Genomic DNA, 26,619 nt, shown 5'->3' on the forward strand with positions numbered 1-26,619 from the left:
CATAGTTATTCGCCACACGTATTAGCTCATATTTCAGTGTGACTGACTGAAATCCAAGCAGCAGAGAAATGCACAGGTCTCATGGAATAATCTACCTTTGGAAAGCTATCAGCTGGTGAAAAAGCAGAGCTCCACAACATTGAGTTTCACGGTGATACCTACCTTACCTCATTTGGAGTCCTCATTCCTCTTCTGTATTTTAAGTCTTGTCACAGTATATTTTTTTTTTGTTGACCGAAAGCATTCAGCATAAAATGGTATTTCAAGTGGAATGTACAAGAAGGGTAATCAAGTGACATCTAAGGTTTGATACCAAAATCTTTCCTGCTAGGTTTGGCATTTTGTAAGAGGAAGAAGTTCTGCCCTCACTTGAAAGCTCAAATTGAAGCAAAATTTAATACCGAGGTCACAGAACTGCTGATATTGAGGATGTGTACAGAGTAGTCAGTGCAGCAGTTACCCATATAAGCAGCCATTGGTTACTGGGTAACTTCTGTGTTCATTAGCTTGTCAATTACTGGTGTGTTTTAGAGCCAGTGGTATTTTATTTGCATGTCACTTAAAGGTCTCTCTTTTTCGGTTTGTTTGGCACTGTATCTGAGGCTGAAATATACTACATTCAGAAATTGTATATAATGTCTGCTATCACTTTGAGATGCTGAGTAATACAGAACTGAGCTCTCAAAAGAATCTAAGAGATTTCTGCCCTGGTTGTGTAAACTAAGACTGATGACAAATCACAATAAATACATGGTATTTTAAGGTTTACTTACCTTGGTCTTCCTCTGTGTAGGTGTTTGGTTTTCTCACTTATCTGTAACCTCCTGTTCTATAGTGAGTACTTTCCAACTCTTGTACTTGCTTCCATGATTCAATAGAAATACACATTTGAAAAAACAATAGAACCTTATGTGCAGAAGCTTGTTACTAGGGTTAGTCTTACTCTTCCTTACAGTAAATAAGAGCAGAGGTAAAAGGATATATTTCTCTATCAGAAATGTACAGTAGATGTATCTTGGAAATCAAAATGCTAAGGAAATTAAACTTCTTTGCACAAAAATGTTTGCTGTATCCTGGTTAGAAGTCTGTATCACCTATACCGTGTAGTAGTGTATATTAAGGTACAAGGTACTTAGAGGGGAGTGTCCTGTTTGTATTGAGTAGTCTTTGTTCACTAGAGTCTGTAACTTTTCAAAACCAGTCTTACTACAGCAATTAATATTCTTAGTGTTTTCTAATGGAAATAAAGCTGTTTGATGTAACTACTTTTCACTTGGTATCTTTTTTTTTTGTTTGTTTCAGGGTGCAGTCTCTGGGTCAGTTCAGGCTTCAGATCGACTTATGAAAGAACTCAGGGATATATATAGATCACAGAGTTACAAAACAGGTAAAAGGGTTCAGATTTCCCTTGTCCTGGCAAATACTAATCCTTCCATGATTTTTGTTGTTGTGTGTGTATATTGTGTGCGTCTATGAGGAAAAAACATGACAATACAGTGTATGGGGGTGTGGGGGGGAAGTAGTCAGAATACTTATCCTCTGCAATGTACATCCTTTTTGTTATGCAAAGCTCGATGTGAGAAGTAACAGGTCTAGTGTAACTGAGAATGCTCTTGGGGGGGGGCGGGGGAAGTACCTGAAACTCAGCTCTTCAGGTATATAGGGCAAAAGCTAGTACTGTTCACAAGAATGTGCTTGTGAAGGGATTTGTGTTCCAACAGTAGAACCAGACTGAACTTTAACTACCCTGCTGTTACTTACTTTGTGATGGTGTTCATCTGATCCTGAGCACCATGGATCCTTTGGAATAAGGATGCAAATGGTAACAGGAGGCAAACTTGTTCAAATAATGAACACTGGTTAGCAGTAGGTAGGTGGTTGACTGTCCTCTTTGATCCTTATAAAGGCTGTATCTAAACCAGCTGAACAAAGGAATTGTTGTATTGAATTGTCCTGGGTGTTTCTGCACAAGAAATGGAAATTACATAAATTTCAGGCAGGTTATATTCCTGTTACATGATGGAGACAACCATCATTGTAGCTAGGTATGAGAACTTGGTGCAGGCCAGGGTGGAAATAGGAGGAATATCCATTTGGAAAGTCTAAGTTTTAGTTCTGTCTTACTTTTCTTTTTCTGCCCTAGTTTGCTTTTAGTGGGCTTAAATCTCTCTTGGTGACTATTGCATTTTAATTTGTTGGTGGAAGAGCAGAGTTGAAGGGACAGTAGGCTTCTGTTTTGATTTGCCATTGTGTACTTTTTAGGTAAATTAGTTTTAAATGCGGAATGTTTAATGTCTCAAGTATAAATTTGATTTGGTAACCTAGTGTTGATCTAATGTAGCCTCCTTCTTTCAGGCTTTAGTGCAGCAGAGTGCTTGCCAGTCTGCCCTAATCACCATCTATCTGTTAAAGAATGGATTAGTGGTGCTAAGGAATAGCCTAGAAATAGATCTGAATTTAGTCACGAGGGATGCTTCACTGCCCCTGTATGCTCTGCAGGGTTTAGTTTTGTGGGTAGAACAAATCTACTCGATTGTACAGACTATGTGGCACTTAATCACATAGTCATACTGCTGGTGCCCCCATTTCTTGGTTTTAGATTAACAACAAGTTTTAACTAGCTGAAGAGGACTTGAAATGCTGATTCAGGAAAGCGTACTCCACTTGAGGAAAAGTGAATCTTGCAAAACTATAAAGAAAGCTGAGATTGTAAAGGTTGAGTGTAGTAAGAGATTCTCTTTAGAATAAACCAAACCAGGTTGGAAGAGACCTCCAAGATCATCACGTCCAACCCATCAACCAATCCAACCCACCCAAACAGCTAACCCATGGCACCAAGCACCCCATCAAGTCTCCTCCTGAACACCTCCAATGATGGCGACTCCACCACCTCCCTGGGCAGCCCATTCCAATGGGCAATCACTCTCTCGGTATAGAACTTCTTCCTAATATCCAACCTGAACCTCCCCTGGCGCAGCCTGAGACTGTGTCCTCTTGTTCTGGTACTGGCTGCCTGGGAGAAGAGACCAACCTCTGCCTGTCTACAACCTCCCTTCAGGTAGTTGTAGAGAGTGATAAGGTCACCCCTGAGTCTCCTCTTCTCCAGGCTGAGCAACCCCAGCTCCCTCAGTCTTTCCTCATAGGGCTTGTGTTCCAAACCCCTCACCAACTTGGTTGCTCTTCTCTGGACTCGTTCCAGCAAGTCAACCTCCTTCCTAAACTGAGGGGCCCGGAACTGGACACAGTACTCGAGGTGTGGCCTAACCAGTGCAGTATACAGGGGCAGAATCGAGACATCAGCTGATAGTACGTAAAAAGAGTCAACTGGATGCCTGTGGTGATCTCTTGAACATACTAATGAAGTGCCAAGTGGAGGTTGGCACTATAAAGCTGATGTCAGTCCTGCTTTGAAAAGCCACTCTACTGATACGTTTATTAAATGTTGCCAGTAAAATTGTGCTGCTTGTTATAAAACTTGCCTGGATTCATTCCTTTTGGCTTCATTTAGTTTTAGGACTCGAGAGAATTGAAATATCAGGTGTTCTACTTTGCACAAAATTCCTGCTTTTATAGCCTAGTTCTGTCTTTTGTTGTTAGATAACTGTCAGCATGTGAGCAGGGGCACGGTGGATAATTAGCTTTTTTTTAATGTGATCTTTGTTCTCAGTACTTGCTCCACGGTCCCGTTGTTACTTTTGTGTGTTAATAGTAAGAAATTCAAGGAAATACTGTGAAACTTCATGGTTCTGGTAACTGTTTCAAGATAATTTAACACTGTTGTCATTTTTTTTGTGTGATGTGAGCCAGAAAAATCTAGGGCTGTTTTCTGGTTGCATAAGGGTCACTTTATGTAGTGTGGGTCAGGTTTTATATTTTCAGGTCATATATAGTGACTTACAATCGTTGCTTTAGTCAAAGACTACATGGGATTTGTTTCTAGTTGTTGTACATGAAAGACATTACCTCTATTTTGAAAGGAGCTGTTTTGCTCTCTACAGTTTAACCTCTAATTTTTTGCTTGCTTCATAGTTCTGTGTGATTGCTTTTACTTGGTCATCTCCGTGGATGGCCTTTTAAAAGAATAATCCAAAAAAACTTCCTGTTTGTGAAGTGACCTCAATTCCCATCTTTGACTTAAGAACCTCTCAGAAGCTGGCACTAATCAGATAAATTCTTCTTGACAGTAACTTTTTCAATGCTTAAATTAAGGGGGAGGGGATAAAGAAAAGACTTACAGGGTGGTTCAAAGTTTCAAAGTAGTATCTTCCTGACTTAACATTCCAGAACACCTTCCCCCTCAACTTCAGATAGCATTGATAAGAAGCTTCTGTAGTCAAGACAGTGAGCAACCATGATGCTGCTGCTGTTCATGAGGATATACAGATACTCTTCAGCTCAAAATCAGGTGCTTGAAAGGTTAAGTAGCCTGCTTCTCTGTTAAGGTGCACTCTTGTCAGTCCTGATCTGTTCATCTCTCTGAAGAACCCTTTTACAACTCTGCATTTAGGTACAGTACCACTCGTAAGGCTGACAAAATATGCTTTTGGGAAGTTAGCAAAACACATGGATCTTGAAACTGAAGAAATAGTCTCTGAATTCTAGGTAAGAGCAGGATATTTAAGGTGATGAAAGGAATGCAGAAGTAGGACTGGAGGCTTAGTGAATAAACCAGCTCATGGAAGTTCTATTGTGATCTGCCATTTTGTATATTATCAGCATCCTTTTGTTGTCTGTAACAAGTATCTTAGACTTCATGTGAGATGCTGGTGCTGTAAGAAGTGTCTGCTTCCAGTTTTCTCTCCCTTCTGAGTGTAGGTGGAAGCAAATACGCTGAGCAAAATGGTGGAAGCAATTGATCTTTAATGAGAGTTAACTATAAGCAATGTGCTGAATGTCATCTCTTGTGTTACATGAGAGCAGTAAAAATTGAAATGATGAATTCATGACAGGCTGGGCAGTAACTGGCTGGAAAGCAGCCCTGAGGAGAGAGACTTGGGGGTGGTGGTGGAGGAGAAGCTCACCAGGAGCTCTCAGTGTGCACTTGCAGCCTGCAAAGCCAATCAGATCCTGGGCTGCATCAGGAGAAGTGTGGCCAGCAGGTCGAGGGAGGTGATCCTCCCCCTCTACTCAGCCCTGGTGAGACCCCACCTGGAGTACTGTGTCCAGTTCTGGAGCCCCTATTACAAGAGGGATATGGAGGTGTTGGAACGTGTCCAGAGAAGGGCCACAAGGATGATCAGAGGGCTGGAGCACCTCTCCTATGAGGACAGACTGAAGGAGTTGGGGCTGTTCAGTCTGGAGAAGAGAAGGCTCCGAGGTGACCTAATTGTGGCCTTCCAGTATCTGAAGGGGGCTACAGGAAGGCTGGGGAAGGACTTCTCAGGATCTCAGGTAGTGATAGGACTAGGGGGAATGGAATGAAGCTGGAGGTGGGGAGATTCAGGCTGGATGTGAGGAGGAAGTTCTTCCCCATGAGAGTGGTGAAACCCTGGAATGGCTTGTCCAGGGAGGTGGTTGAGGCCCTGTCCCTGGAGGTGTTTAAGCCCAGGCTGGATGAGGCTCTGTCCGGCCTGATCTAGTGTGGGGTGTCCCTGCCCATGGCAGGGGGGTTGGAACTAGATGATCCTTGTGGTCCCTTCCAACCCTGAATGATACTCTGATACTTCTGCCTAAGTGATGGCAATTCCAAAAACAAAGTCCTTGGATCTGGAAAATTGGAAAAAGGCCTTACTACCTCCTTCATCCTTCAACAGTCATGTGTGGTGTCTCTGAACTACCTGCTCATTAAAAGGGATGTTGAGAGCAGAGCAAGACATACTTTATTGTCCTAGACTTCCAAAAATTAGAAATCATGATCTTGGCTGCAGCTCCCACTTGTTTGTGGCTCTGCAGTAAGGAGAAACAAGTCTGGTTTCTTTATTTCTAAAGCATTCCAAAACTCAGTAAACCAAGTAACTGGACAATGTGAATTGTCATTTGAACTCTAGGTGCCACTGCTTAAAAGCTTCAGCTGCAAGACAGAAAAATACAACTTGGAAATAGTTATTGGAGAGAATGGAGACAGCAATTTATTGGCTGCATAGCCTTCAGAAATCCTAGTCAGATTCCTGACCTGCCATGTCTTCCTGATAGCTACATGAGCAACAGGGATGTTAAGTGTTAGCCCAGTTAAAAAGTTTACTTGTAGTGGTTTAGTACATATGCATGAGTAGTTTGTGGAGAAAGAGGTTAGAGTTTTGTCCATCATTAGTACTGTTGTCTAAATCGTCTCTGATAGTTAAAGATTTATTGGTTGTGTTTTGTTTTTTTTCTGGGTTGCTTGTGAACTTCTGTGGAGAGGGAGCTTGAATATACAAGAAAATGGCAGCTAGTGTTTCATTCCTTCCCTTCAAGTGAATAACTGTTGTTTAATATGCTTAATACAAATAGCTGAAAATCACCAGCAGCCTTGCAGAAATGAGTCGTCTTTTGATTCATCTTTCTGGCTTCTTTGGTCAGCTGTTGGGAGTGTGCTGTCTCCAGTACAGTATCATGCTGTGTACTTGGACTGTCTGCTAAGTAGTTTTGAAGTGTTGGCTGTGTGCTGTCTAAGTACTAAGTAAGCTGGAATGGTAGCTGTGGGAAGTTTGAAGGGAAACTGGAAGGAGGGGAAAGGGTTAGGTGTTAGGAAAACATTTTGATTTGTGTGGAATCTTGTTTTACAGGAAAACTTTTTTATTATTTTTCAGTGTAGTTGCTCAGAAATGCTTCTGCTATTGGAGGATGTGCTTCAGTATCTTAGCTGTTGTTTGCATCTATTGACAGTGTTTCTACTTAAAAACACAAAAATGTTTTTGCTAAATTTTACCTTGTTAAACTTGTGCAGAATTAATTCTCTCTGATATTTTTACAGGGATATATTCAGTGGAACTGGTAAATGACAGCTTGTATGAATGGCACGTTAAGCTTCTAAAGTAAGTTAACATTTCTTTCATGTTCTGAAGAGTCTGTTTTATTGTTTCTGCAGAGATTTAGTTCTGATAAAGGAGACTGTCTAGCCAGAGTGTATAAAATAGTGTGGTGGCTGCAGTCCTGGTGTAAAGAAATGCAGACAGAGGTTGAACTGTAGTAACTGAGCTGGCCAAAATCCAACCCCTTTTTGCTCAGCCAATACAGTGTGTATCACTTTAACTCTCCTTTATTGTTAATTTTCTTTTCTGAACTACTCAAAATATGAAACCTTTATTTTTTTTATCTTGATGTTTTCATTTTTGTTGTTTTGTTCTCAGTTTCAAGGAACTACAACTTGTTTCAATCAAGATGTGAGAAATAATGAAACTGTCTTAGCTCTCATTTTCTAGAGTTGAGTTGACATACAGGACTGAAACTCTTAGGTGTAACATAGTTATGCTCTGCATAGCTTGTCTTTCATGTATTCTTTTTCACTGTGTATATGAGATCATAAGTCAGCTTGTGTCCATAGTCAATTAGCTTCAATTCCAGAGATATTAGATTGAAGTTATTCCTGGTAACAGGATCATCTCTTGTCATCCTACAAAATAACCTGTAGAATAAAGGACCCTATCCAGACTAGCCTGAAAGGTTGCAAAAGATGAAAGAGCTTCCACTGGTTCAGATATGTCATAGTGAATAAGGACATAAGTTGTTTCCTTACAAAGCTGATCTGCCTGTAGGAATTGTTGCCTTGTCCTAGAGGTAATACTTGTAGGACTATATCAGCTGCTGCTGAAATACAGGAAATGTTTTGAAGCTGAAAATAGCAGGAATGTCAGAAGACTTTGTGCCATGTCAGGGGAGGTCTTGTCCACCAATTGCTTCTATGAAGTGTTCAACCCAGTGTGTAGTCACTTGAAATCTCTTTTAAAGTGCTATGAACAGGTCTGATTTTTCTGACTTCAAGAAAGACAAAGTAGAGTGCATGCAGCAAATGGCTTCTGTAATGACTATGAAGAGAAGAGGTATTGTGTTTATCCCAGCAAAAAGTGTCTGAAAACAAATTAATTGTGTGCAGGCTAGTTGAGAGGGTAAATGTCAGAGAGGAGACCATTCAACTAAGGAACAGTATTGTTATTAGAACAAGTAACTCTAAACTGGTCTCATATAAACTATGGCTGGATATCTGTAATCACTGGAGGAGTTTCTTCTGAAACAGTTTTCCACTGGTAGAATGGGGACAAACTGACCAAGTAATTCTGAAATGAGATCTAGTAAGTTTGTGGTTTCATCTCTAGCAGATGATTTGATTTAACAGCACATCAGTCTCTTTAACATATGTTTCTGGCTCACCACACACATTTGACCAGTCTCTTTTAAATGCTACTGGGGTGTCAGAAACTGGGTTAGATTAAGCCTGTAGGATTAGCAGCTGATACAGAACTATGGTCATGTATTCCATAAAGGATTCACTAACTCTTTACTGAAAACAAGATCACTACAGTCTTCCTCTTGCATTTTTGTTTTGTGGTTGTTATATTTTGTTTGTTTTTCCCCCTCTTCATGGAGCATACATTTCCTGTGATCTGAAGAGAATTAAAATTGCAGTAATCAAATAAACAGGTTTAATGATGACTATGTTCAAATAAAGCTTTATAGTGTGGGGAATGTAGTGCATTGCAGCAAGTTCCATGCTGACCTTGTGGCAAAGTGTTCACTTCAATAAAAGGAATAAGACTTTTCTACAGATCCCCCTCAACTGCTGTTTGTAAACTACAAACACAAAAAATGAGCTCTTTACTGTTTAGAGGTAGTGAAAATATTAACTTTACCTAGGATTTTCCTTCTATTTGTTTTATAGGGTTGATCCTGATAGCCCACTGCACAGTGATCTTCAGGTCCTAAAAGAAAAAGAAGGTGTAGAATACATTTTACTCAACTTCTCTTTTAAGGTATGGGAGATAAGTGTGGGGTTAATTTTGTCACTTAGTGTAGAAAGTGACTGAAGTGACCATCAGCTGTTACTTGGGTAAAGATGGAGCTGTAGCATTCAAAAAACACATTGCAGCTTTGTCACTAAGGTTTCCCCAGGCCTGCTTTTTAAGTAGGACTGTGTGGAAAAGTGATATTTTTTTGCTGGTCTAGATCTGATTTGCCAAACAGGGCTGCCAGAATACTTCCTGCTTAGGAAAACAGCATCAGAGTTTATTTCTTAACCTGTTTTTGTGTTTCATTTTTCCCTCAGGATAACTTCCCTTTCGATCCTCCTTTCGTGCGAGTGGTGTCTCCTGTGCTCACAGGCGGGTAGGTTTGAGTTGCCTTACAGAAGTTTTACTTTGTGATAAAAATGTTGCAATTTGAGACTGGTTGATTGTGTTTGCAGGGAACATCCTGAGGCTACCATACAAATGTCAAGAAGTTTCCCCTAGAAGCGTTAATGAGCTGCTGTAGACCTTGAGTTTGGTTAAGAGCTGGAAGTGGGATATGAAGATATATTTCTGAAGTTTTTTGAACACGTAGCAGGCCAACAGCCATCTGCAATTCCTCTTTGAATTGCTTAGATTGTGTCTGGCTTTGAGACACTGTGCCTGCCATAATGTTCAAGTAGTGGCTGCTGTGGATGGTTAATGTTGCTGTTATTTCTTAAGTTGTAGGATGCTTTGAATTGGTGCTTTGAAGGGGTCTTGATCCCTCTGTTGCCTTAAACTTGCTGTATAGTCTGAACTGACTGGCTGGTAACTACCATACAGTTTTTGCCTAAAACCTCCTCAAATGTTAATCCAGACTTGCAGACTAGCTTGGTCACTGATTTAAGTGTAGTGAGCAAAAGGAATTGTTTTTTTTTTTTTTTTGGGGGGGGGGGGGTGTCTCATAATGCTAATCTTGCTTGCGTAAGCGTTATATTGCTAACTAGTTGCAACAGTGAAAGGGCATTTCAGCTTCACATGAACCAAAAAATTAACCAACTAGCTTGTAAGAATTAAGTGCTGTGAACAGTTTTATCTTCTTTCACTAATTGCTGATGTCAAATGTATTTTCTTTCACATTTGTTTCTAGGTATGTCCTAGGTGGAGGTGCATTATGCATGGAACTTCTTACTAAACAGGTGAACACAGGCTCTCTTACCTGGATAATAATAAAGCATGCTTTAAAATAGTGAAAATAGAAGTTTCCCTTGAATTGAATCCCTGTATGGAAGAGAATGTGGTGGAATAAGTCTCAGTCTTACAGGTTTGCCTTGCTGTTCTTAAGTGACACCTTCTTTTCTGCCCTGGATGGCTTCCAAGAGGTCTGAGGAAAAGGCAATAAGTGAGAGGGTGTCATCTTTTGAATTCTTAATTTCTGTGAGGAGGGCAGTGCAAAGAGTGAGTTCTGAGAAGCAAGAGACACTGTTTTCTTCTCCAGAAGCCTCTGCTACTGCACAGTCAACTCTGGAGAATTGAGGAAGACTTCAAGCATAGATAACTGTTCTGTAGACAGTGATTAATTTTTTCTTTCGAATAAGTAGATGAAGTAACTGCTTGCTCTGGCAGAAACTTTTGTGTACCCTGAAGACAAAGCAATGACAGAAATAAGCAGTAATTTTCATAGATCCCTCAGTGACTTCATTAAATAGCAGTCTTTTCTGCTTCTTGCAACAAAGTGTAATCTCTATTGTGATGTTGCTGAAAATGTGGAAATGATGTAATAATCGAGCTGCTTTTGCTTCTCTCTTGCTCTATTTTGGAAATGTGCGATTCAGCCTTTAAAATTTTTCCTACAAGTTTTTTGTACTAATACTATCACTGGCAGTATATAGCTTTTCAATTTTTTTTCTGGAAAGTAGAAGTTAACTGAGAACAAGTAGGTAAAAGTACAGCTGGAGTATGTGTGTGTGTGGGGAAATCCCAAATGTCTGTTCCAAAACAGATGTGCAAGGTGAGCGCAGGAAGCAAGTACATGTTATGTAGAACTCTTTCCTTCCTCCCTCAGGGCTGGAGCAGTGCCTATTCAATAGAATCAGTCATCATGCAGATCAATGCCACTTTAGTCAAAGGAAAAGCCAGAGTACAGTTTGGAGCCAATAAGGTAAATGTGCTGTGCATATCAATTGCAACTCACTATTAGGTTTCCACTTCTTTGACTTATACAAAAGGTGCTTAATGACAAAGTTGTCATTGCAAATATATTTGCATTTTGATGTATCTTGGTGTCCATTGCATGTGTGTGTATTTTATTGGCAGTTAACTATGAGTTTAAATGATGAATTTATGGGGGGGGAATTAGACGTGTGAATAGTTACACGTGTACCATATGGAACAAGCTGCCCAGGGAGGTTGTAGAGTCACCCTCTCTGGAGGCTTTCAAAACCTTCCTGGATGCATTCCTGTGTGGACTATCCTAGGTGACCCTGCTTTGGCAGTGGGGTTGGACTTGATGATCTCTGGAGGTCCCTTCCAACCTCTAATGTTCTATGACTCTGTCCCCATATGGGAGTGGGGAAGGAGGATTCAGAATTGGTGATCTGGAGAATTTAGAAATTTCAGCTCTGTAACTACCAGGATCACATACACTGATAAGAAGTTCTCCCTTTTCTGGACTAAACATCTGCAAAGTTTCATGAGAAGGTTAAAATTATCATGCAAATAACTTCTGACCTGGCCAGTCAGCATTTATTGAAATCATAATCCAGTTCAAGTGTGTGCTGCTAATGGACCATAACTTAAAGGACTTTGAAGTACTAAATGCTGTTTTCAGAGGATGTTTAAATATGTAAGTCAATTAAATCATCACTTTGATGCCAGCTCAAGTGATGATTCAAGGGTAGTGAATTGGGTAAGATGTAAGTTTGTGATCACACTTCCGTCTAATCAAATAACTGGTCATCTGAACAAGGCAGAGTTATGGTGGGGATTGCCTGCAGCCTGCTGTTCTGGTTGCACGGACTTCTGACTTGCCATACTTGGGTTCTGCATGAAGGGGCCTTTCTAGTAGCAGTGGTATACAAATTATTGTCACTATGACGGAGGAGAAATGAGAAAATAAGGATAGGAATGTAGTATTTTTGTGCATGGCTTTTATTTGTAAACCCACTGTAGAGTTTGTTCATAAAGCTGTTTTTGTTCTGTGTCTAGATGCAGGAGTTTTATAGGGGGTTTTTTGTGTTTTTTTTCAGAATCAATATAATCTAGCAAGAGCACAGCAGTCCTATAAGTCACTAGTACAAATACATGAGAAAAATGGTATGTATATTCCTTTGACTTTGGTCTTGGCTACACATCAGCTTGGGAATTGGTATTCGGCTGCAGTAAAACCTGAATTGCTTAGTGTCTTATGTTGGCTTTTTCTCATCTTGCACTGGGAAGGCAGTAGTGTTTGAAGTAACTTGATGAACAGTTACTGCAACTTGTTCTGCTAACATGAATGTTCCACTGTCTTTTGAAACGTAGTTTAGTGTCATTTTCAGCCAGCTGATCTGGGAACTTTATTGTTACTGTAGCTCTCAGTGCCTTTATTTGGTAATGAAGTATCTGCTGGACGTTTGCTTCTCTTTGAATGGCTTTGTTTCTATGCAAGACCTTAGTAATCATTAAGGAAGAGATAACATGGAAAATAAACAGTGGCTAATAAACACAAGTCCAAATGAGGCATGCTGGCTGCAAAACTGCAATAGAAATAAGAGGCACTTTTTTTACTCTATTTATAAGCCAGTTAATGGTCTGTCAGCTGTGTAAAACTGTTTCAGGTATTGTCCTGGGATGACAAGACAGCAAATTATCTAAGGCTTTAAAAGGTTTAAGTGGCTTCCATGTTATGTAAAAGCAATCAGCAGAATTGGTACCCTGGCCTTGTGTTGAGGGAGTTAGTCCCAGTTACTGTTTCTGTAGTGTTCTTTGAGCCAGTTTGGGCACTGTGTCCTCTGGGAATTCATGTTGCTGTGAAAGTAAGAGCAAATTTCAGTGTAACTATAGAGAGCACCTTGGTTTCCCTCCCTCTAAAACTGAGCATAATGCCTTCTCTGCTCTCAGGAGGAAGGTCAAAGATAACGATTTGAAGTGCTTTCCACTTTTATGATATTTTTATCTTGCTGTTTTGCTGTTTTAGTTTGCTACCAAAGCCAGTATGGCTGCCTGTTTGCTTCCTGTACTAGCTTTGACTACAGTGATTACTGGTGGGTCAGGATCTGTACACAAAGCATTCATATAATTTATTGCTGCTGCAAAAGGTGTCTTTAATTTACAGTTGCCACCAGTTCTCTGGTGTGACATAAATATTGCCTATATTCACTATACAAACATTTAGAGGAACTTTTAAAATAGTGGCTGGGAGAACAAAGATTGGAAATATGGAGGTAGTTACAAAAATACTGCCCACTTGATCAGGCATGATTCAACTGCTAAATATGCCAAATACTATCAGGAGACAGGTTATTTAACTGACACTTCTTAGCCTATTCCTACAACAAGATTTGCAGAAATAGGGTAAACCATTTAAATGCTTGTACATGCCTGACTCCTAGTAAACAAGATGGGATCGGTATACAAATATACCAGTGTAGTCATGTTTGTGTATCTGTGTATTATATGACTTAAAGACTTTGGGGTTTTGCCTCAATTCCATTTGGTTTTGTTACAGCAGTGTTCCTCTTTTAACAGCTTCCTCTGTGGATGTCCAGCTTGTCCAAAGCTGGATAGCTGCTGCCACAGAAATAGGCAAACAAATTTAAAAGCACTTAATTTTCATAGCCAGATGCTGGATCTGACCCTGGAATGTGTCCCATGCTTTATCTCCCACTGCAGACCACTAGTGTTTAGGGCACTGAGGTACTTTTAAGAGGGAAGAAAGGAGCCAGATGTGGCTTCCATCTCCCACAGACAGGGTAAGAAGGTATGGTGATTGTCTTGATGTAGCAATGTCATTACCTAACACACTTCTCTGTTGTCCATAGGCTGGTACACTCCTCCAAAAGAAGATGGCTAATATTGAGGACTGTTGTATACCTGGACCAATGTTGACAAAAGAAGCTCTTTTTTATGTTTTCCAACACAGACTCAAGCTATGAGTGCCCCTATAACAGCTGTACTGAAGACTTTAGCTATTAGATAAGTTAGTGGATAATCTGTCAACTGACACAAAGTATATGTTACAGCCTTACCATTCCGCTCTTCTTAGGCATCTGGATTGAGCAGTTTGGGCATTTATTGGTTTTGTTCTTATGGATTAAGCATATTTGGGCCATGTCCTCCCTTCTCACTATTTTTTTTTCTTCTTATTTGAAAGTATGAGCTCTCTACAGCAGGCTATCAAGTTACTAAAGACCACTCAATAGGAGTGAGTTCACACACTTTTGTGTATTTCTTACTTGCAATATGCCAACTGCAGAGACTTGCATTGTATAATTTCATTTAAAGCCAAGAAGTTTAATATGTTGTTTAATGCTGTTTTAGGAAATGTCAGGTCATGCAAATCACAGTAGGTTGTTTTTTCTTGGTTTGTTTGGTTTTTTTTTCCTGGTCTAAAATGACAGCATTTGTAGTATTTCCAAATTAATGACTTAGGAAAAACTTATGTATGTTAAGTCATTAAACATTTTTCATGGCTGTATAAGAATATGAACTGTTCCTTGGAAAAGATGCTTTTTGTTTAAACTATTTTTTTTGTTGTTTTGGTTTGTTGGGTTTGTTTTTTTTTCCTGTAAGTAGAGCAAGGCTGTGCCAATAAAATCTTGTAACTAGTCACTTCCACTGGGGCATCAGAATTTGCTGGGCTGTTCCTGCTACTTGTTGGCTCAACCTCCTTAACAAGAAGAGCCACAGTATGAAGCTTGAAGTTATTTAAAATACTAAAAACCTTTCTAGGTGTTCCATTTTATTAACGGGTTGTTGCAATCATTTGTAAACTAATGAACTTATAAAGTGATTGGCACAAATTGAGATGAAAATCCTTGAGTGAAATTTTTTTATATAAAAGCTACAATAAAGTACAAAAACAGGTCATCTGATTCAGAGGTTTAAGAAAGGTTGCCAATAGTCATGATGGTGGTTTTGTTGTTAAAAGACTAATGGGAACTGTTATTTCTTTATTAGGGAATGGATCTGGGTCTGTGTAATTACACTATACTTCATTGCCTTACCGAAATCGATTCTATTTTGGTTGTAGTACTAGTCATTAGGCCTTTGCCCCCCCTCTGGGGCTGAGCTAAGGGTGTGTACCATGAATTAAGCACTTTTTAGAAGCGCAGAAGCATGTTTTTGTTATGGTTCTTTAGTTGACTATCAAACTTGTGCTCTCTTCTCTGTCCAGCACTCGCGGGTCCTTGTGCATTTGCTTCTAGATCCAGATTTTAGCTCGAAAGAAACTACGGGGGAGGTTTGGCACTACTTCCAATACGTTTTGTCTCAAATGCAGGGCGGGTGCTGTCCCGGCCCTTCTGCTTGCGTGGTTGTACCGGTGTTTGTCGAGGCCCTGGAGCCGGTGCTGGAGGATGGCGGCCGGTGAGGTGGCCCTGGGGTCGCAACCCGCCCCGTACCTCGGCGCATGCTTCGGTTTGGGTTCCATTTCTCATTGCAGAGTTACTTGGCAATGTACAGTAATTTGTAAACTTGCATCAAGTTTATGAATAAAAACCATTTTAAGAAGTGTGCTGTGTCCGTGCTGCGTTCGGGGCGGGGAGGGGGCGGGGTCAGGCGTGTGAGGCGGGAGCTACCCCCGGTCGATGCAGGTCACCCGCCGCCAGGTGGCGAAACTGGCTCCTCTTGCGTCCACAGCCCTGTGACCGGAAGGCCGCCTCACGAATGTCGGCGCGCGGGTGACGCAGTGCGCCGTTGCTGCGGCCGGGAAAGGGAGGCCGCGGAGAGCGGGGCGGCGGCAGCAGTCATGGAGGCCGCAGCCAAAGGGGGCTTCGTCCTTGGCAACCTGGTCGAGGTGGTCGAGCGCGTCCTCGGTTTCTTGCCTACCAAAGCTTTGCTGCGTGCTGCCTGGTAAGGGGCGAGGCCGCGGAGGTCAACGCCTCCAGGGCGATCGGCTCTAGTTCTGAGGTAGCTGCGGCGGGAGTCGGAGGCCACGGCGGCCCTACCGACGCGTTGTGTCCGTGGTGTGTTGCAGTGTGTGCCGGCTGTGGAGGGAGTGCTCTCGGCGGATCTTGCGAGCGCGGCAGCGGATCGCCTGGGTGTCGGCGCTGGAGCCGGGTCCCGCCGAGAGCCATGCCCTGGTGCGCGCGCTGGCCCGCGAGCTGGAGGTGAGCGAGGGAACGGGCCCGTGCGAGGTGGGCGGCAGGCGCTGCTCGCTCCTCAGGGTGGTTAGCGCCAGTGCCTTTCCCTGAGCGTCTCCCTTGGGTTCCTCCCGCCCCGCCCTGGCCCGTGGGCCGCAGCGGCAGCTCTTCGGTAGCGCAGCCCTTCTTCCGTCTTTTTGCAGAAGGTGCGTGTCCTGCCGCAGACCGTGCTTTACATAGCTGATACGGAAACTTTCAGTGGGCACGAGGAGTGTCACGAGCAGAAGAAAGGTAAATCGTGATGTGAGTCGTTCCCGCCCCAGGGAGGGCTCGGGGTGCTGGGACAGCGCATAGAGATGCTGGCAGAAGGGGCGTTCTCCGACCTGGGATTTCACGGGAAAGTAAATGTTTTGCAGAAAGCGTGATCGCATACGTGTGTTCTGAAACACGGCTCGTAGGCGTGTGTAATTTTACACGGTTGAAATCCTTTCTCATTCTCTAGAAAATGTTGATTCTGTTGCATGTTTTCCCCCTTGCCGGTCTGTACAGATTTGCCATGCTGTTAGCGGGGTGGCCACTAGTGGGCAGCATTGCTTCAGTAGGACGGGTTTAACTGCAGGGTTGGTTCAGTACCATTCAGAGCGCCTCACTTTTACTTTTTTCTGTTTCTTGTTTCATTTTCTAACAGCCAGGAAAAGAAACAGCAAAGAAACAGCAATTGCACTCGAAAAATTGTTGCCAAAGCGATGTCAGGTTCTTGGATTGGTCACCCCGGGGGTTGTAGGTAGGAGGAAGATGTGTTCATTTTGTGAGATCAGTTTGAAAGCTTTCAGTGTATCACCATTTCATGTTTATCACAATTTTGTGTGTGTTTGAAAGCATTGTCCTACAGATTGATGGGAGAGATCTTGCAGTGATTGCTGTGTTCTGTTTCTATTGTGTTCAGCAGTTTTAAGGAGTTTATGGTGTTGCTGTTAACTTATGTAGAGCTTAAGTTCTTTATGTGATGCAGGTATGATTAAGAGTTTATTTAATTGAGCAGGTAGCTTATTGCAATTTTTCCTCCTACCTTAATATAATTACTGAAAGGTTCTTGACTTTGCCTATGTTTTTCATAGTTGTGCTGTGACAGGATATCCATGGTACGTACCTGTTTGTTATGGTCTAGCAGGAGGCATCCACAGTAACAGCGGAAAACTGACAGCCTACTTTGACAGTCTTTTTCTAGTGTTTTATATTTTTAGTATTAGAAAGGTTTTTTTCCTACTTTCTTACCTTTAATTCTCTTCCCACAGCATAAGTAGGGTATTTAATGGTTGTCACTACCATAATTAAATAATACATTCCCAGTATTTGTCTGAGTTTGCTTTATACTGTAATCGTGTACTTGTATAACATCTTTCCCTGATGAGAACGGAGACAGGGACGACAGGACTCAATATGAGTGATAGAGATCATCCAACTTTATTGTTCCACGCTTCATTATTTATAGTCTTATCTTATGCATAGTTAAACCAATAGTATGTGTTAAATTAGAATAGAATTCTCTCTAAAAGGTTACATCATTATTTTCACTACTCTGTGTTTTTTTCTGTTCAGTCTAATTGCTCTTTTTCCCAGATCTCGCCTCCTCCTTATCTTGTTTGCTTCTTCCCAGGGGCAGCTTGACCTCAGCATACCAAGCAATCAGCACTTTTCCACAGCTCCTACTCCATTGCTATATTTTCAACAGAAAGTCCTTCAAGGCCTGAATTGCACAGGTGTTCCTGGGACCCATGTCCCCTTTTCCCTAAGCTAATCCTCAACATTTCCCCATTTTATTTGTGGTCCTTAAAAATCTGAGTGTGTTTGTGTGCTCGCAGAAGCTGACAGGAAGGCTTGAGGCAGCTGTGTTGCACAGTACTTGTTTTCCAGCTGATTTTGGTGTTTGGTGCAGATGCAATGAAGTGTCCAAATATATCTAGATCTCCTTGCCTAAAGTAACTTCAGCATGACCTATAGCTTGCAGGACTTCTGTGTGCCTAATTTTACCAAAACACCAGAAAAAAATGCCCTGTTTTTCAGTTACATACGGTGTTACAGAAGCGAGCTGTCATGTTTTACTTAAGATGTTCTGCCTTTTCTAATCTACATTATGGTGTAGATGGAAGTATTGGAAAAACTGAATATAAGATGTTTGTTTTTTGTATCTTTGTAGTTACCCCTATGGGTTCAAGCAGCAATCAACCTCAAGAAATTGAAGAGGGTGAAGCTGGGTTTGCTCTGTTATTTCCCAAAATCGATGGGGTGAAAATTCATACTTTCCATTTTTCTAAAGACTCGAAGAACAGGGTCTTCGATGAAAGCAAATTTGCTGAAGCAGGTATTTTCATGTTCTTCACCTGACTAGCTTTTGTGAAATCTTGTATTGGCTTTTTAGGCACCGGTGTGGAGTTATATGTGGAACCAACAGCTTCTGTGCTAGCTCCATTCATAAAGCAGGCTGTGGCTCTTCTGGGCTGCAGCTGGTTCTTATGCATCTCTGTTTTTGTGTTCTTTGGTGGATTAAGTTATCCTAAACCTAAAGGTGTTGAGCAGCCTGTGACTAGTTAAAAATAATGATAAATGAGTCTCTGCCATTGGGAATACTTCCTGGCATTACAGCTTAGAAATGAATAGGGAGGAGCTGCTGCTCTTTTCCAAAATAATTTTGCATTTAGATCATAGCTCAGATGTAGCAAGGAAGGGAAGAATAGAAGACAGCATATTTCAGTGTGTTTACATTCTTCATGTTGTGTTCTCAACAGGGTAGGTCATTTATGAGGAGTAATAGAACGAGGGTTTCTTGAGCCTTCTAGGAACTTGGAAGTTTCTGTCCTGGGATAAGCAACTGGCTGGTATATGTAATGTATTTAATTTTTGAGTAAAGCTGTTTGCTACGTAGTGGTCTTACTAAACAACCTAACCACTTAGTTCTTGCTTGGAAAAGGAAAATGGAGGCTGTCGAGTAAAATTGAGGAATTGTGCCTTTCAGAAGCGGTAGTAAGGAAGTGGAAACCTGGAGGAAACAGATGCAGTCTTACTTTCCTTGCTAGGTTCTTTTCAGAAATTCTTGGTTTTGTGTGGGGAATGCAGGCCAGTTCCTGAATGCCTGGGACACTTGTGTCTTGTTTTCCCAACTGCGGTGGTGGAAAGCTGTAACAAAAGACATGATGTGTTATTGGCAGAGAGATTAGGATGCTTGGACCTCAGGGATCAAGATCTAACAGTGTTCAAAAACAGTGTAGCTGTGGGGCTTACGGACATGGTTTAGTGGTGGACTTGGCAGTGTTAGGTCAACGGTTGGACTTGGTGATCTTAGAGGTCTTTTTTGACCTTAACAATTCCATGATTCTGAAAATAAGAGGATCAGTGTTTGTGGTGCTGTTCACAGGTCTGAAGAATAACCCAGATCTTCGGGTGGTTCTTCTGTTCGGCTACAACTCCTGGAAGTCTGGAGCAACTCGATTTCTCCACCAAATAGTCAATCCTTTGAATGAGAAAAGTATCATCCTGGCTGGGGGACAAGTGGAGAGTTTTACATCACTGACCTCTGAGAAGTAGGTATCTTATTGAAGGTGAACTGTGAAGATGATTTCAAATGGGAGAAGCGCTGTAGAAGCCACAGTCTTTTAGTTATAGTATATTAGAAATGCCTATTAACATAATGCCTATTTAAAGAGAATAAAGTCCAACTACTAGCACTGTAATCTAGCCAGAAATCCTGGAAACTTTGTATGACTAGGTTAAAAGTTGGGTTCTGGAAACCTACCTAGAAGCCCACCACAACAGAGATTTCTAGCTTCAGATAGCCTGTGTGTGTTCACTGCGTTCTGTTTACTCTTAACTTGTGGATAAATTATCAATCATTGTGACAAACCATTAACATTTTGTTTCTGGATCACCCTTGGTTTGACTCAAATAACAGAGCAGTAGCTGAACAGGCAAGCAGGACTGTGCCCCAGGAGTACACCTGATCTGTTACTGCTGCTGAAGGACTTGGCACTCACAGGACAGGGCTAGATTTCATTCAGCTTAAACCCCTTTTCTCTGCCAGGATGCCTGCAGGGCAGACTTCAGCTCCAGTAGCTCTCTGCACAGGGAGAGCCCTTTGTGCCCTCTGACTTGTGGGTGCTGGCATATTCTCACTGGGGTATCCTGTGCCTGGGGTGTGCAGACACAGACATTGCTGCAGGCTCCTCGTGCCCCTTTAGGTTTGGACTCTATAGGAGTATCAATCTTTTTTGTTGTGCCTGATGCATGCCAGCTGCATTATTAATCCAGATAAGAGAGCTGACCATATATTAAATTACTGCTAATAAAGCATAAGTACATAAGGGCTTAAACCAGTGTGTCCTGGCCAACCAAATGAGTTAATGAGATACGAATCTGAAGCTGTTACTGACATTACTGTTGCCCTGGTTTGCTAGGTAAATGCTGAGTATCATTCCTTATCTTAGTGTTAACTAGTAGGTGAAATTGCAGAGCTGTGAAATACACTGCTGAATTGGGTGTGTATTTGAAAGGTAGGCTTACACTCGATCCCTGGTAATGGGTGAAAAGTTTTTCCTTGTGAAAGGTTGCTAAGAAAAAAAAAAAGTGATAAAATGTTGAGTCTTTGGCTTGTTTTTTTAACTGTGGATGGCTTTCCAAATGACCAGGATGTTGATCTGCTTTGAAATGTGCTTCTGTTGTGGTATAAGTTTGTTTGGGTTGGATGCAGAGTCCCTGGAGCATTTTCTAACCCAGTGCCTGTTGCCTTGCAGCAGCAGCGCCCAGCCTGGTGATGCCTGCGGTGTGGTTGGGCTGGCTTTTAGCGGCCCCCAGATTCAGAGTGCCACCGTTCTGTTGGACCAGGATGTTGCTGACGAGAGGACAGCAGAAGCCGCCATGCAGCGTCTCAAGGCAGCAAACATCCCTGAGCACAACACCATTGGTTTCATGTTCGCCTGTGTTGGCAGAGGATACCGCCATTATAAAACCAAAAGGAATATGGAAGCAGATGCATTTAGAAAGTTTTTTCCAAACGTTCCTCTCTTTGGCTTTTTTGGACATGGGGAAATAGGATGCGACCGAATAGTTACCGGGAATTTCGTATTAAGAGAATGTAATGACATCAAGGATGACCTGCTTCATGGTTATACTACAGTTATGACTCTTATTCATCTTGGTTCAACTAAAGTGAACCAAGGCTAAATATGTTTTTAATGCTATAGTAAGCTGTTTCTTTCATTCCAGAAAGCTGAGAAGTCTGGAAGAGTGGACACGTTGCAGTTAAAGCCCCTTCCAAAATGTAAACATCATTTTGGTGATATTACTGAACCTTGTAGTTGGAACAGAGTTTAACACCATAGCAGTGAGAAAGCTTTGTCTTCTGTGTAAACTCCTCTGTGTGTCAGAATTGCAGGTAAATGATACTTGACAGAATTCTGCAATTGAAGAAAGTCTTTCTTTTAATTTGAGAGTGGTTTGCACAGGCAGCAGTTGGAGTCCAAGTATCAGGATGTAGAAGGAAATGGTACTTTGATGTGTTCTATTTATGTATGTAAAACAGTCTAGAAAAACTGCTGCATAAAATCAGTCGTTGCCTGGATTTTATTTCAAGAGAGATACACAGCCTGCCAGACCTGAGTCCTATTTACAGAACTGAATGGTTTTACTAGCTAAAATGAATGAAAATCATTAGAGGAAAATATCAAAGTGCTTATTAAATAAAGATGAAAATATGTTGAAGTACCTTGCCTTCTCCTTAGAGAAAAAGCTCCAATTTGAAGAGATGTCCAGTTACAACCTCAACTTGTCTTGCCGTCTTTAACTGCATCTCAGTTGTCTTAAATACCTAGTTTAGAGTAATACATGAAATTTTGTGTGTAGGGGCAGTTTCAGTCTTGGCAGATTTAAATTCACACAGTCAAAATGCACTGGTTGCTTTTTCTTTTAGCTTCTCCTGAAGCACAGTGCTCTCTGTTACAAACCTGTAAATACCAAATGCTAAAAACCAGCACTACCTGGTAGCATTAAGTTCCTCTAAGATGCTTTTTTTCCTCTATCATTCCAAATGGGCCACACAAGACATGTCTGTGTTCTATTTATGTAGAGCTGTTAAACCAGACTTGTGCTTTTGAGTGTTTCCCTGTGCTTTTACATCAGCCATCTGTTTGGATAGCTGCAGCTGGAACGCAGCGTACCAAAGTTCAAGTAAGTAAATTCAGGTTAGTCTCAGTATAGCTAATAATATATTTTTACCCTTTTAAATTAATTTCTCCCTTTTATTTTCACTTGTACAAGAAAATAAGATTAATTTTGCACCATTTCACCACAGTTCTAAATGTTACATCAGTCAGCTGGTCTGTGTTCAGTATAGCAAAAAACCAGTCATTAGCTGTCTGTTGTACAATAAAATAATTACACTTTGCATTAGATGTACCAATCCAGACTACAGCTGGCAATGTTTTGTCCTTGTCTAGGTAAAACTTTTCCTGAACTTGGCTCAGCAAGCTAAAGTAGAAGTGTATTTGTTCTTGCAGTTTACTGCTGGTTTCATTGGGTGCTGAGCATAGGGAGCACTTTCCCATGACTGTTGACAATGTTTGGGTTTTTTTTTTCACTAGAGAGATGAGCTGTGAACTCCCAGTGGCCTTCTAGGGATAGTGGTGTGACTTAGTAGTTGCTGCATTTAGAAGGAAGAGTGTTTGGAAATAGAATATGCTTGAATTTTAAGAGAAGCCTCTTAGTGGAAAGAGAATACATGTTTTTTTCAGCATAACAGAATGGTGTGTTTTGCCCTTTCTGTCTACATAAGTGATGTGTTTAACAGGAGGTGAGGAACACATTTGATTTCTCTAACACAGACAGGATTCTTGTGACTGTTAGCATGAGTTAGGGCTAGTCTGCGTTGCTACTTGCACAAGCCAGCGAGCTTTGACTTTTTGCCATAGTAGAAGCAGATGAAGTGTGATCAACCATGTCCTGAACAACAGTGCAAACATGTCCCAGAGTGTCTGAAGAAGCAGATGGTGAGCTCTGGCAATGGCTCAGCAGAATAGGAGATGAGATTGTGGTTTGAAGAGGCTAATGATCAATGAATGTTGCTGATGACCCTTAAGTGGTAAACACAGTACAGAAAAGATGCCGGGGGACAGCATGGAACCCCAAAAGTCTGCACAAGAGTCCAGAATCATCCCTTTGACCTTAGGGAGTGGGGATGAGCCCAAGGGATCCCAGAACCATGTAGTGCATGGCTGGCACTGCTGTGCTGTCTTTCCCAGGTCATGCCATGTCTTCCAACTGACAAGGAAGGTAAGTGTAATGGATAAAATTGCAGCATCTGTGATTAAAGTGTTTTGGTGTCCAAATTCATTTTGCCTTCACAGTGTCATTTGCTCTTCCCCCATGACAACACCTGAGTGAAACTAGAATGTATTTGCCTAAGGGATGTACATACTAAAAGGCAGAGCTTGTTCCTAATCGATAGGAAGTTTTGCAGTGCAATGATTTATATCCCTATCACTCAAAAAATAACCATGAGGTTTTGAAGTGGATAGAGCTAATTGAATATTCAGCAGCAGAGGCAAACATGAACATTAGGACTGCTCTAAAGATAATTATTTGCAGTTATAGTGCTGATGGCAATATATGTGTCCAGCAAGAGAATATAATCCCTAAGTGACCACAACTGGAGAAAAAAAAGACCCAAAACCTAAAAACCAAACAAACCACTGTTAAAGTCACAAGAACTGCAGGGAGGAGTGATGGTTTCTTTTTCCATATGTTTTGGATAGGAATTATGTTATGTTGCACACTCTTAATGCATTAAATGAAGTCAATGGTAAGTTTCAGAAGCACAAAGAGTAGGCAAGCAGTGTGAGGTATAACCTTGTGCTTGCACAACCAACAGCAAGCAATTGTCAATCAAAACTATTACTATAATGACTTTTAAATTACTTAATCAAAAAAATCCCATCATTATAGGATATGTCTCTATCATGCAGTTGTAAAAAAGTAAGAGTAATTCATGTAAAAGCCAAATTGTCATAACTCTACTGCCAGAAAGCAATTTCCATTAAAAACTGCAGGAAATTGTAAAGATAGTGAACCTGGGTTTTGTTACTCTGAGTGTCAGATTTGATTTGGCACAAGGTAATATTTGAACAAACCATATTTTAACAGATGAATTGAGACTCACCCTGAATCGTGTCCCCTTGGCAGGGAACAGTAAACCAAGATAAGTAAATGATGCAACCAAATTTTGACTTTCAGCATGCAGTAGAGAAGGCTGGTAAGTGTTACATGTCAAAAAAAGAGAAGTGGTTACATATGCTTAATTTTCAGGTAGAATTCCACCTCAAAACTTGCTCACTGTTCTTACTCCCTATTAGTTTGTCCTGAAAATGGAGAACTTTCTACCAGAAGTAACTCTGTAGTGGCGTTCATTAGCTTTCATATAAGATAATAACTTTGGTGTAGACCCAAGTTTTCTGAACCCCTGGTGTCTGGCCAAATCAGAGGAAAAAGTTTTATTGCTATTTAGCTGTCTACTTTTACTTGACTTAGTAGGACGATACAAGAAAAGGGCATTGAAGAATTGCAGTTTTGCATAGTTAGAAGTTATGAATACAGGAACAATGTAAGCCTAAATGGCCTTTTATATCATAATCTCTAAGCACTCTGCAAAAAAAAAACCCAAAAATTCCCCTGTGTTCTATTGCTATTGTGGGGAAGATTTGTTGGTTTTGTATTGTGTGAGTGGTGAATCTCTAAAATACATTCCATCTTAATACAGCAGTTCTATTTCTTGCACACAAAACCAGGCAAGATAGATGTTAGACTCATATCAGATTCCTTACTTGGAATTTTTCCTGTTCCTAATCCCATTTCTCAGCCAGACATACGCTCCAGAAGAGGCTGTTTTGGGCTCTGGATTACTCTTCAGGATGTTCTGTCTAGCAATCTGTTGCACAAAATTCAGGCTCAGAGGTGTGCCGTGAGGTAAACTGCTCACTTCTGCTGGTGGTGATGTACCTTAGTCCTGTGCCACAGTTCTAGGCCAAACAACACTGAGTCCAAACATTGTAGGGCCCTTGTACTGATTAATTCATGCCTTTCAGCACAGAGTATTTTTCTAAACAGAAAACATAGCTGGGGGGGGTGGGGGGGAGGAGGAGCAGGGGAGGGAAAGGGGAAAAAAAAGTACACTTCCTCCCCTGCCCTTCCCAAAGGGAGGGCATAAAATAGATTTGGATTATTTGGAAACAATGCTACCTGGATATTTATGTTAGAATTAGTATCAGAGAAATGCTAATCGGCATTTTCTTCCAAGTGCTTTGATAATTTTTGAGCACAAATTCTACCCCTTAATCAACAGAATTTGTGCTTCTGTACACTTTTAGAATACAATTTATAAATTGCCATCATTGCATTTCACAGCTAGATCCACACTGAGATTAGCAGGTAGCACAAACTTCTCAAAATAACTGTGCCAGAATGATTAACATCAGTGAATCAGTGGCAGTCACGTCACCTCTTCAAGATGAATTTTCATAGCTGTAGGAGTTAGAAATGTTTGGTATTTTACAAAACTTGTTTCAGCTGAGTTGCCAATATGAGAAGAGTGAGAGCAAAGATTAATCCCCTTGAAACAGTGAATCCTAGAATCTTGAGAACTGAGGAAAATGACTAACACTTTGAAGCGGTTGGAAAAAGCTGAGATAGCTAGAAAAATTCAGTGATGGAGAACATAGACCCCAGATTCAAATTACAGAGCCCGGTTTAATAATGCCCCCAGTGGATGCTCAACTACATTGCTGCAGCTCGCCAGTTGTCTGTACAAAACTTGTAGTCAAATACACTTTGAGATGGTAATTTGAAGCCAGTCTCTATTAATGTACACTGGAAAAGAATGTTCAAGTGTTATACAGAGATAGGAATTTAGAAGTGTTAGAAATGGGTATAGTTTTAATTTGAGGGATGAAAACAGCAGCATCTTCAGGTTCTACAGCTGCAGGCTCTGGTCACATGCCCTCAGATACTCACAGGAATAACTCCTGATTGAAGGTTTCATGGAGTGTGAATCACAAACATGGAGCTGAGTGGCAACCTGAATATTTGTATTTCACAAAATGTCTGTTTGGCCCTTTGCTGTCAGGAATTTGATCTCTCACTCTACACACAGGTTGAACAGGTTCCAGTCACAAGAAAAGAAGGAACAGACTTTAGATAAGCACAAGTAGATCTTGTTACATACAGTGATGAAAATTATTTTAGGTTTTCTTAAACATCTTCAGACATGCATGTTTGGCTGGTTTTGTGTGCTCATTGTCCACTGAAGTGCAGGAAATAGAGCAGTAGTTTCTTGAAAGAAGCACTTTTTTCACTAATCTTGACCACAAAGAGCAAGTAATTTGGATTATTTTCATTATTCTGATAGATATTCCATCTCTTCATTGAAGTATGTAGATGTCAACAGAAGTCATTATAAT

The 26,619-nt window shown here is 41.1% G+C and overlaps 2 protein-coding genes across 3 annotated transcripts in view; both read left to right on the top strand.

Moving 5' to 3' along the window:
- UBE2Q2 (ubiquitin conjugating enzyme E2 Q2) overlaps positions 1–15,552 on the top strand; it is a 49,093-nt gene extending 33,541 nt beyond the window's left edge. Inside the window, exons 6-13 of the mRNA XM_068144116.1 lie at positions 1,303–1,387; positions 6,893–6,953; positions 8,795–8,885; positions 9,179–9,237; positions 9,991–10,039; positions 10,906–11,001; positions 12,089–12,155; positions 13,862–15,552. Coding sequence (XP_068000217.1) covers positions 1,303–1,387; positions 6,893–6,953; positions 8,795–8,885; positions 9,179–9,237; positions 9,991–10,039; positions 10,906–11,001; positions 12,089–12,155; positions 13,862–13,893 — 540 coding nt within the window. The 3' untranslated portion in view covers positions 13,894–15,552. The remainder of the gene's footprint in view (positions 1–1,302; positions 1,388–6,892; positions 6,954–8,794; positions 8,886–9,178; positions 9,238–9,990; positions 10,040–10,905; positions 11,002–12,088; positions 12,156–13,861) is intronic.
- A 136-nt stretch (positions 15,553–15,688) lies between these two features.
- On the top strand, positions 15,689–24,396 carry FBXO22 (F-box protein 22). 2 transcript variants are annotated; one of them, XR_010988021.1, is made up of 8 exons: positions 15,689–15,893; positions 16,018–16,150; positions 16,327–16,414; positions 16,812–16,907; positions 18,321–18,485; positions 19,536–19,701; positions 20,908–23,440; positions 24,311–24,396. XR_010988021.1 is itself a non-coding variant. In XM_068144121.1 (7 exons), exons 1-7 carry the CDS (start codon positions 15,790–15,792, stop codon positions 21,335–21,337), a joined length of 1,182 nt encoding a protein of 393 aa, XP_068000222.1. In that variant the 5' UTR covers positions 15,689–15,789; the 3' UTR covers positions 21,338–23,528. The 2 variants fall into 2 exon arrangements, 1 of the variants encoding a protein (XP_068000222.1); XM_068144121.1 differs by lacking the exon at positions 24,311–24,396 and having other exon boundaries at positions 20,908–23,528.
- Positions 24,397–26,619: the final 2,223 nt, after the last annotated feature.

This window comes from Melanerpes formicivorus, unplaced genomic scaffold (assembly GCF_026170545.1).
Source record: "Melanerpes formicivorus ecotype bairdi unplaced genomic scaffold, bMelFor1.0.p_v2 SCAF_10, whole genome shotgun sequence".
NCBI classification, from domain to species: domain Eukaryota; kingdom Metazoa; phylum Chordata; class Aves; order Piciformes; family Picidae; genus Melanerpes; species Melanerpes formicivorus.

Coding starts and splice junctions, on each gene's coding strand:
- FBXO22 (XM_068144121.1), top strand. CDS start 15,790: ATGGAGGCCGCAGCCAAAGGGGGCTTCGTCCTTGGCAACCTGGTCGAG. Junction 15,894..16,017: donor GCTTTGCTGCGTGCTGCCTG/GTAAGGGGCGAG, acceptor GGTGTGTTGCAG/TGTGTGCCGGCTGTGGAGGG. Junction 19,702..20,907: donor ACATCACTGACCTCTGAGAA/GTAGGTATCTTA, acceptor GTTGCCTTGCAG/CAGCAGCGCCCAGCCTGGTG.